General features: G+C 42.4%; 1 protein-coding gene across 4 annotated transcripts in view; it reads right to left on the reverse strand.

The window, feature by feature from the left end:
• Positions 1–6,770, reverse strand: part of Amph (amphiphysin) — a 243,566-nt gene extending 236,796 nt beyond the window's left edge. The window contains exon 1 of one of the 4 annotated variants that reach the window (XM_039096041.2): positions 6,544–6,770. In XM_039096041.2, the coding sequence (XP_038951969.1) occupies positions 6,544–6,612 (69 nt within the window). In that variant the 5' untranslated portion in view covers positions 6,613–6,770. The remainder of the gene's footprint in view (positions 1–6,543) is intronic. The other 3 variants (XM_063276719.1, NM_022217.2, XM_039096042.2) reach the window with 3 other exon arrangements.
• Between the last annotated feature and the right edge of the window lie 4,596 nt (positions 6,771–11,366).

Genomic DNA, 11,366 nt, shown 5'->3' on the forward strand with positions numbered 1-11,366 from the left:
GAAATGACTGAAATGTTGGGTTTCTGATTTTTGTACATCTGTCCTACGTAGTGTCAAGGTAATCACGGCCGCTAGGTGCTTAGGGAAGAAAGACTCTGGCTTCATGCAGCTTTCCAAATCAGAGCCTTTACTGTGTGCAGGAAGTAAGGAGAATACTTAAATTTAGATTCTGGATCAATAAGAATGCAGTCTTAGCATTTTCATGTTGAAAGGCAGTCTGCTAGTGTATTCTCAGTAGTTGCAATGATTAGCACTTTAATTCTGCATGATACCATATATATGTATGTGTTTATATGTATAGCATTATAATCTTTCATAAGTATTATTGAACACTCTGAGGACAGCATTTTCATCTTGCAATGTTCACCATTATTAAGAATGTTAAGAAACCTATACTTATGACATAGGAAGATTTATATTGTCATTCCCTATACAGATATCTTTCAGCACACTAACTTTGTTAGGAGTTCTACTCAGATAATCTCTATTATAAAAGTCTAGAAAATTCTAATGTCATTTGAATGATTACATAGAAAATTCTTTAATGAGTGTTAAAAATACTTAATTTAAAAAATATGTTCTCGGGGCTGGAGAGATGGCTCAGCGGTTAAGAGCACTGACTGGTCTTCCAGAGGTCCTGAGTTCAAATCCCAGCAACCACATGGTAGCTCACAACCATCTGACAGCTACAGTGTACTTATATATATAATAAGTGAGTCTTTAAAAAACAAAAGACAAAACAACAAAAAAATTTAAAAAAATATGTTCTCATACCTAGTCTCTCCTTTTCAATGTACTTCAAAGTATTCTTTTATGTAAAACTTAATGACATGTATCTGTGCGTGTGTGTGTGTGTGTGTGTGTATACATATATATGTATGGACACAAAAATATTTGATTATACATATAACCAAATTAGGTATGTATTTTGCATGTGTGTGTATATATATATACATATACATACATATATATATATATATATATATATATATATTCATAGCTCCCCCAAATAAGTCATGTTACAAAACATAATGGTCACAACCACTACTGTTTAAACATGATTTCCTGTGGTCTTAATTCTCAAATCTACTCATGCTGGAGAAGAAAGATGCATATACACATGACTTTGTGGAAACAAAATGGGAGGAACCCTCACTCCAATAGGAATGTCATATTAACTATTATTTTTCATTTTCACAATTTTGAATTCAAACAGAGGGGATGCGATTGCCTTAGTAGAAGATGTCCCGGCTTGTGATTCTGTAAAAGAATGCCTGAAAGTTTATAACTTATAATGAACTGGCCAGAGTCTTCACTTCTTCCCCTATTATCGTAGTAGCAGAAGGCTGAGGGTGGGGAGGACACCAAAGGCAGCTGCAAGTCCTAGTTAATTGGCATCCATCCATCCCCGAGGCTGTGTTTCTCATGACCTAAGCTCCTCCCATTAGACCCCTCCTCACAATTCTGCTGTCTGAGAATTACGTTTTCAATATATGCTTTTTGGCGAACAGTACATCCCAGAAGGAGATAAAAGTTTGAAGTAGGCAACATCAGGGCCTTCAAGAAATCATGAAGTGTTCCACAAATCGAGTATTCTTAGTGTCCCCAAACATAGTCACAACCAGATAAGCTGTTCTTCTGCAGAAAAGACTCCTAGACTCACAGAAAGAATATTCTAGGCAAACAAACACACAGACATATGCACACGTACTGGTAAAAGATTTTGTTCACACCTAATAATAAACCCAAATGTCACCATCAACAAAAGAAGAATTCTCAGAAAGCCTACAAGCCACATTAGATGGCATGTGCTAGGAGACAACATTTTTTTTTCATTTCATTCAATTGACAGTGGAAAAAAAACACATGAGTCTATCAATATCTGATTGACTTATCAAAATGGAAATCCTACACAGTTCAACCTAATAATTATAAAGTTTCTATCATGGACAGGACACATAAAAATGATATCTTCACAGAAGAACTGAACAAACAGCAAAATTCTTACAATTTCACAAAAATCAGAGGAAAGGTGATATTTAAGGCTCCCTTAAGGTGATGTGTTTAGTGCTTGGCATGGTATCATAATCAAGGGAGAAAATAATAACAAAATATGATCAATATCTTTACATAAAAAAGCTTCTGTAAAACAAGAAAAATACAAGCCACACAAAGGGAAGCAACAGACTAAAGACACAAGTTTCTAAAGGAAATAAACAAATTACCATAAAGTGAGGGAGAGTCTCTCTTAAGAGAATCAACACCAAGGGAATTAAGCTTGAACACAAAAAGACAAAGAACTAGAAAAACAAGAAGACAGATCAGTCAGTGTCTAGAATGACATAATCCATTCAGCAACTTGATCTGGGGGCACGTTCGGGTATCAACATACAGACCCTCGGCAGCTGAATTGATCAGTCTTTGTTATAGCATATGATGGGTAGTAAAGAGGTGAGTGTGAATGGCCCACATGCTTATCTATCACTTTCATATGTGTATGGACAGTGAGGTCCATAAATAGCTGTAGAAACATCATTTTAAGAAATCTTGTGGTTAGTAAGAATTTCCATACAGATCAGAGCTAGAGGTTGGAAAGGGCAGGAAAAGACATGGTTAAGTATTTCTTACTAATATTTGATTTTTAAAATAATGGGTCTGTTAATTTGATGAGAATTTTTAAATATTAAATGGCTAATGATTAAATATGGGATGACCCTCATATTTAATTTACATAACCCTCAGACAGCCTCCTAGAGCTCCCTCGGTAGCACCCTTTATTCTGCCAGCCCAGTACCTACTTTCTTCTGCACTCGGAACTCTTTTTCTTTTTCCACTTTGAGTTCACACAGTTCAAGGCCTCCCAGTCCCCAGTTATTCTAGCAATGGCCTGTGACTCAAGCCTTAGACTTTAGTCATGGGAAATTTTCTCCTTTAGAGATAGATGCAAGATCCACTGAGGCCAGGGAGTGTTACCACCCAAAGATTCTTTGGAACTCTGAAGGAAAGAAATGTGCTTTCCTGGAGCCACTAAGAGGAGGATGTAGAAAGACAGCCAAACCCTGACTCCATGGAGGCCTCAGGTTTGTCTGGTCTAATGGAAAGAAGGTACTATGGGAGAGCAGGGGCAAGCCCTGCACTGCTCAAATGGAAAACAGATTTGCTACAAGTTAATTGTGTCATCAACCTCTTCCCTCTACAAATGGGAGTAGTGAAGGGACCTGGTTAATTAGATGATTTAATATGTATAGTACACATATATATGCATATAATTATATATGTGTAAGGATGCATAAGCATATAGTTTAATGCATATAAGTTAATATAGTAAAAAACACATGTCTATGCAAGGTCCAAATATAAGTTATTATCTAGTTTTACTATAAGTGGTTAATTTCCTCTTTTCTTTAAGTCAGTTTGAGTTTTCTGACAATTGGCAGGATCCTGACTTACCCACCTCAAAGAAAAGCCTTGAAACAGACTTGATAGATTTATGCATCCTGACATACACATAAACACTCATTATCATAAAGAGACCTCTTAAAAGTAAATGAAAAGGTAGAAAAATGTTTTAAGCCTTAAAATTAGTAGCATGCTTGCCCTTACACACAAGATAAACACTGTGAAAAGGGGGTAATAACATAAAATCTCACAAAGTGAAAATGAAGGGAAATGTCACAGTTCCGTTCTCAAAGTGTAAGCAAAAGGCATTAATAATAAACTACTTTTCCCAGTGATACATATAAATGTTATTACTTGGTGTTGGCTAGTGTCCCATGGGCTGATGGAGAAAGAAGGTATAAATAGTCAGGAAGCAATTCAGCCATAATAAAAAAATGCATATTTTTAGAAATTGACCTAAGGTCATAATTAAGACTTTGCACAAACATTCTTCTTAGTTTTACTGGCTTGCATTTATATGGAGAAACAACTGAGAAATTAATATACAAAAGTGGAATTCGTTCAAGTCTATATGCCCCAATATTATGTTCAGTCATATATGTGATGGTGTAAAATATTACATGGATGAAAGACAGTTCATAATTATGAAATGAAATTAATAGCTTTCCCAACTGCACAGTGCACGCCTGTTCAGTTGTATAGATATGTGCGTGATGTCAGATGATAGTAATCACTCTGCTCTCTATCTTAGCCAAAAGGCTAAGAACTAAAGAGTAAAATCTCTAAAAAGTAGGACTACGAGATTCCTAATCTGTTGGATTTAGTTCCTGCTCACATGTAAATTTGTTTCTTCTTCCAATGAACTTTAACTAACTTTTAATAGAGAAAAACATACTTTTTAAATTTGTAGAAAGCTGTAAGTCATCTCTAAGAGTAATTACAGTAAGGCATTTGGGACCAAACTGTGCTCAAGCCATTGAGTAGAACAGAGCTAAGAAGAGAGTCAACCTTCTTTAACAAAATGTGCTTTATCAGAACAAGGAGCAAAGGGTCTGGCAAACATGTCTGGCATTCAATTAGTGAAATGGGGTGTGTGCATTGGGAGGAAGAGAGCGAAGAAGCAGACGAGGGAGCCAATTGGGAAATTCCAACAAGTACAGCTACCAGATGGGCTTTGCTGGGCAGCTATATCCTCTCCTACCAGCCATAGCCCTGTGCTGCCCAGGTTCAAAGGGGGACAGAACCCTTACTCTCAGACCCTTTGGTGTCTTAAGTCCCTTCTGCAGTACAACAAGCACAACAGATAAGCAATGGTCTCAGGGAAGAAAATAAGAGACATGAAGCCCTGTAAAAGAAACCAGTTATAGAAGAGTGGACACCATCCACAAGTGCTAGCATAATATACATTTGACCTTAAGCATGAAGAAATGGGTTTTCAACGGTCCATACAGAGCAGGATGCTCTGTCAGAAACATAACAGTTCCCTTCATTTGTTTGGACCATATTAACAGCTGGTGACCTAGATTAATATGTGAAAAAGCAGACCATATCACAAAATTACTTCACAGATGGAAAGCCGAGTAGGAGAAAAGCCACAGAGGAGAGATTTAATGATTATTTTCGGGGGAGGGGAACTACAAGTGGGTGAAATAAAATGTGGAAAATGACGACAAAGTCTTATCCAAATCTTGTGTTTGGCAAACAGCTGATATCTGGCTATTATCTGTAAAGCATCCGGAGTTGCTTGGCTAATTCAGCTTCGGAGGGAGTGGCAGGAGGAGGAACCTAGAGTTCAGGATGAGCTTGAGTAGATATTAAAAGCAATACAATCCTCTTACAGTGCTGCGAAGGTGCATGTGTGCGGGGAGGGAGGACTACATACAGCCACTGAGCCTGGCAGAGTTCATGCTCCTGGGCTCAGCCTTTGGGGCAACTCAAACTTCTCAAGAGGGTAAGTGCTGTCAGAATGAGGAACCAGGAAAATCTGATTTCCAGAAAGAAGAGAAAACAACAGACATCCTCATCCCAGGGACAGAAATTAATGTCAATATGAAGCAAATGCAGCTCAATTTACCACTCGCCCAGATTTATTTTCAAATACAATGTTCAAGTTCCAACACAAACGTCCTTTGCTCAGGACAAACGAAGACCTCATAGGGATCAGATATAGTAATCAGGAAAGCTAGGCGCGCGCACACGCACACACACACACACACACACACACACACACACACACACACACACACACGATTGTACAGAGCTGGACTAGTTATGGATCGCATCTCCTGAAGAGACAAAAATTACAATAGCTAATTTACTCCTGGGCTTGCAAAACACTGTGAACTCAGTGCCTCTGATAGGAGTAGGTTTTGTTTTGCTGATTCTTAAGCAGAGAAACAAGCATTTTGTGCAGAGATGTGCAGAAAACTCTTGAGTCGAGGTTGTTTATTTTTGACCTTCCAGAGGGCATTGACTTCAAAATGACACCGATACTTAGGAAGAAATGTGCATTCTCTGGAACTCCAGTTCACCGCTGTACTAAGGTGTTGGTTGTTTATTATTCATCCCATTGGTCAACGCACATCTGGGGTGTCTTCTTTGCTTAAGTCGTTCGTTTCGACCGACCTCACTCAAATAACCACAACACCCCCACCCATGAAAAGATGCGACAATCTCCCTCCCAGATCTGCGGTCGTGGACGCCTGAGCTGCTTGCGGGAGAGCTAATACTCAAGAGGTGCGGGCGGGGAGAGATGGAGGCGACCAGGGACCGCGACCGCTTGGGGTGCAGCCAGAGAGCAGCTGCACCTGCCACCCGTGGTCCCTGGAGGCGTGCCCAAGAGAGTGGCCACCCTGGGCGGGCTCTGGGAGTCTGGAGCATTTAGTGCCTGGGGGATAAGGAGGGAGAGAAGAGGTCCGCGGGTTCCCGGTATACCCACTGCGGGGCCGTGGCCCTGCTGCCTAAATGGATCCTGCACAGCTGCAATCACTGGGAGCAGAGACCGAGACTCCTCCACCCGGCGCTTGCTCCACTTCGCAGTGCGCCGCACCTGAACCCGCGGCCCTGCAGCGCAAGGCCAGCACTGCCATCGGCTCCCGCACCGCCTCGCGCCACCTGCCCCGCAGCCCGCAACCCTCTGCTGACCTTTTCCTGTGCCCGGTTGAGCCGCTTTTGCACGTTTTTGGCGAAGATGCCCGTCTTGATGTCGGCCATGGCTGCTGCGGTCTGCAGAGCTGGAAGAGCAGAGCGCGCAGCGAGCCGGCAGCGGCGCGGAGGAGCCCAGGAAGAGGAGGAGGAGGAGCGGGAGGAGGAGCAGTTGAGGCGTGAGGAGCAGAGGAGGCAACGGGTGAGGGAGGGGCGCGGCGACAGGACCGGCTTAAAGAGATAGAGCGGAGATGCGGCCGCTAGGGGTGACACCGCCAGTAGTGAGGTGCATGGAAAGAGAGGAAAGAAGCCAAATGCCAAGTATCAGGAAGTGATAAAGATGGAAGACTTCCCTTAATCCCAGGACCTGAAGACAGCTGGAGGTGGGGGTGGGAGTGGGGGCAGAGATAACAGGAGGTTTGCAGCAAGGAACGTCTGAGGGATCTATTCTGCTCCCCGCACCCCCCCCCCATTAAAGAACATAGTCATGTGGGAGGAGTCAGCAAGGCTCTAAAACACCAAATGACTGCCCCCTAAAAATACCTTGAGTGCAGAAGAAATGAGTACATCCACCTTCCAGAGGTTCAAACCTCTGTGTGTGTGTGTGTGTGTGTGTGTGTGTGTGTGTGTGTGTGTGTGTGTGTGTGTGTGTGTGTGTGTGTGTTGGTTGGGAGTTGGGGGATGGGGATGTGACTTTCTGGAAATTCCCTGCAGGGCAGCTTGCAAGAGAGAAGGGATAGACAGACCACCGTGACATGTATTTAAATTTGAATATGAGGCTTGGGAGTGGGAAAGCCCATGTTCAGAACGGTCAGCTTCTACACACAAGTGCTGCCCTATGCCAGCTCTCAGATTCCTGTGCTACAAACACTCTGGAGCAACAGTTGTCCCAACAAATAGTAAATGAGACTAGCAGTAGGGACTTTCAGGTCTCCAGGTCTACTGAGGCCTCCTTAAAAACCTTCTGCCAGTTGTGTTTGTTGTTTTTTTGTTTGTTTGTTTGTTTGTTTGTTTGTTTTGTTTTGAGCAAAAGTCTCTCTCTGTACTTGCTAAGTCAACTGTTGCAAGCAAGAAAGGTAGAGAGGAGAGTTGTAGTTAGTATAACAAAAGTTATATTTTTTTATTGTGTTGAGAGTCAACACACGAAGTTCACACTAAATTCCTAACTATGATCCTAAGCCTATCTCCCCATGGTTGCTCATCTGTGTCACAAATCTTAGCCAAAGGACAGGTCCAGTCTCTGTAGTCTCTGGTTCAACCCTGAGCTGACTCTCCAGTCACAGGACAGATCAGGGTCTCTCTTGTTCAAGGCAGAGCCTTGCTCTTGGTTTCTGTTCCAATGGGCATCATCTAGGCCTGTGCCAGGTTACCTTGAGTGAGTGGTGTCACTGGGTTCTGCTTATCAGGCGCAGCCTTGGGTGTAGTGGGGTTTGTGACTAAGCTGTTTTTACATGTCTAAAAGGCTTTTTTTTTTTTTCCTATGCTCATTACAATGGCTGTCCTGGAACTTGCTATGTAGACCAGGCTGACCTTGAACTCACACAGATCTGCCTTCCTCTGCAGATTGTTGGTATTAAAGATGCTGCCTTTTGACAGTCGTAACAGAAAGATGTGGTCCTCTGTGCACCTGGCAAAGACAAGTCAGAAAAGGGGCTCCAGGAGCCTCTGACAATGGGCAAAGTCTTCATTTTTAGGTTCATTTAGGGTTTCATGAGTAGAGAAAGAGAGGTGGCATCCAATAATTGCAAGATAGAGGTTGTGCAGGGACCAAAATTGGTGAATATCCTGCTTCTTCTCTAAAGCTACTTAGGTGGTCCCTCCCCTGAAACCAGTCTTCTGTGAATTCTAGTCCCAGTGTCTTGGTTTTGGAATGATGCTATTGCAACTGGAACGCATAAGACGTGATGTGAGACCAGTGTGCCAGATGAAGGACTCAGCCTTGAGAGCTAGACAGGCTTTATACTCAGTGGAACCCTCTATAGCCAAATAGTAAACTCAACCACCCGATATTAAAAACAAACAAACAATGGATCTGAAGAGGCCGTATGGAAATGGAAGGGTTTTGAGTGCATATGAGAGGGAAACATGAATATCCCATTTATTCAACCTTCTCCTTGGCTGAATATACTCTCTCTCTCTCTCTCTCTCTCTCTCTCTCTCTCTCTCTCTCTCTCTCTCTGTGTGTGTGTGTGTGCCTGTCTCTGTCTCTGTTTCTCTCTCTTTCTCTCACACACCACACATACATACACACATACATACACACACACACACACACACACACACACACACACACACACACACACAAACACACACACAGAAGAGCTAGCCAGTGGATCACAGTCCAGAATACAAAATGGTAAATAGACGCCATTGTTTCATACACAGTAAGCACCTCAAATAGCTAATCTGTTACTTGACTTTTCCTCAGGATTATCTGTCCAATTTGACTGGTAATGAATTGAGTCCCAGGACACATGACTCTTGACGCTTACATTGGGAATCACTGGGCAAAGCAAGAAGGGTTGACCCCTGTTTGGAGCATTCCACATGAATAGAAGTTTACTGTATAGAGATATAAGGGAAAAGCTGGGGTTTTTTGTTTTTTTTTTTTTTTGTTTTTGTTTTTTTTTTTTTTTTTTTTTTTTTTTTGCCCTTGGTCAACATTCAGTGACAAAGACAACTCAGAAAGCTGAGTTTTTTATTCAGTTCTCTCTAGTGAAAGAAGAGTGCTTGAGAACCTCAGCTCTGCCCTGAGCTACTGACTGAGAATACAACCTTAACAATGACAGAAAAGACCAGGATGCACTGGAGTTTATAAGTTTATGGTCACTCTTACAGTATCAGTGCCTGCAAGCTCTTTGCTCTGGCAGTGAGCTCACCTCAACTCCCTCTGTAGATAACAGTGCTCTCTTCTTATAAACAGAGAAGAGTCATTTCTACTGTGAGCTGTACTTTTCTCAAAGCTATCAGTGCTCAACAGAACCACCCTTTGTCTCTCTTGCAACTGAATTCTTGGACCTCAGCATATGTGACCTGAAATAAAATGTCAAATTATTAACAGTTCTTATTATCTGAGTGCCCAATTCTAGCTCTGTACTAGGAGTCTTGTAATTTCTTGGTAATTTTAATCGAAAGGCATGTTGTTGTAAAAATATAAAAAATAAAAGAAGTATGATTTTCTTTTATCCCACTAGGTCCGTCACCTGAATGCCCCAAGATATCTGCTGGATATCTTAATTCTCAGTCAGCAAAGCCTCTCACCTGCTTTGCTCCATCTCATATCACACTGCCAAAGGCCTCTCTCTGAGCTGTCAGCAATCTCTCTGCCTATCTAGTTCCCAAGGCAGGTTTGTTTCCATGCCAGAAACATCCAAACTCCGTGGTGGCCCAGACCAGCCACCCCACACTCCATTACACTTAAATCTACCCATGAAAGAACACACAACACAATAACCTTTGACCCAATTGATAAGATATAATTGCCCACCTAAACATACGAAGCCCAATATACATCCATCCCTTAAAACCATTTGTAAAACCTGTAAAGGTACAGTGTGGAATCTTAACGTTACCCACCATATTTTCCTGCCATGGCTTCTCCCTCCTGTCTCTTCTTCCTTTCTGTCCTAATCTCCTCCTCTTCCTTCAAACTTCTCTCCCACCCATCCTTCCTTCTCTTCCCATGACAGGCCTCCTTTTATCTTGTACCTGCCCCTCACCTGACTCAGTGGGGAGAAGGTGCTAGTGAAGTCACCTGAGTCCTCAGTAGAGACTAGGCAGCTGTCCTTGGGGCAGTGGAATTAGCATAAAAATACAGATAACTCCAGGGCAAACCACAACAAAGGCTTGCTGAGTATTTTAAACAGTTGTTAGGTGCAAACTCATCACAGTTTACCAATTTTGAGGTAGATAGCTTCCTATTTGCAAGTTACCATGGGGCTCATTCTAGGCACTCTGGAATGCTGACCAAACACTTTAGCTGGTACTTAGGATTTGTAAAGAGTTATTGAAAAGCCCACTAGACTGGGTCATGAGCTCTAGGTTGTCAGGCATCATGACTGAGATCAGAAACACTCCTTAAGATTGAGCCTGAGTTTCCTGGATTATTTTCCAGTTTCACATTAAAGCTCCTCCTCTGTCCCTGCCTCCTCCGTCACTCCCTGTAGGTTTGGTGCTTCTGCCTGTGGTAGAACAGTTCTGGAATGTCCCTGGGGGCTTCCCTTACCACGGGAGGTATCTGTCAGTGGGACCAGAGCGTTGATAGATTTCTTCGTCTTCAGTAGTCCCTCTCCTGGACACCACAATGGCAGGTGCTTAGACCATTATTGGTACAGAATGGGAGCCAGTCCAGTTTACAGTGGCCATGCTTGCCTCCAAGTTAGGAGGACAGATAGCTTTGACGCCTTTTCTGATTTGCCTCTGGGACTTTCTCCTGCCTCTCTGACCTTTTTCTTCTACAGTTGCATTTATATTTAAGCATCATATCTGGTCCACTGGGGTTTTGTGGTTCTTCTGCAAGATGATTGAGTCCTCAGAAGCAGGATGTAAAATAAGGGATGTGAGCATGTCACTGGCTCTCCCTGGGTTCTGAGACTCCTGACAGCTTTTGTTGGTGCACCAGCTCTTTTTCTGGTGTGAAGTTATTCATGTCACAGACTTTGAAATGGGAGTTTGTAGGGAAAGTATAATAGTTAGACCCGGCTCTAGGAAATATGAGCATCAAGCCCTGGGTTCCTCATCTTGGTTAGAGCACTCACACCATACACTATGAGCCTGACTCCACAAGGACAGCACCACTCTTTGTTGGGTTACTTGCAGTGCTG

Source organism: Rattus norvegicus, chromosome 17, assembly GCF_036323735.1.
Source record: "Rattus norvegicus strain BN/NHsdMcwi chromosome 17, GRCr8, whole genome shotgun sequence".
In the NCBI taxonomy this organism is placed as follows: Eukaryota; Metazoa; Chordata; class Mammalia; order Rodentia; family Muridae; genus Rattus; species Rattus norvegicus.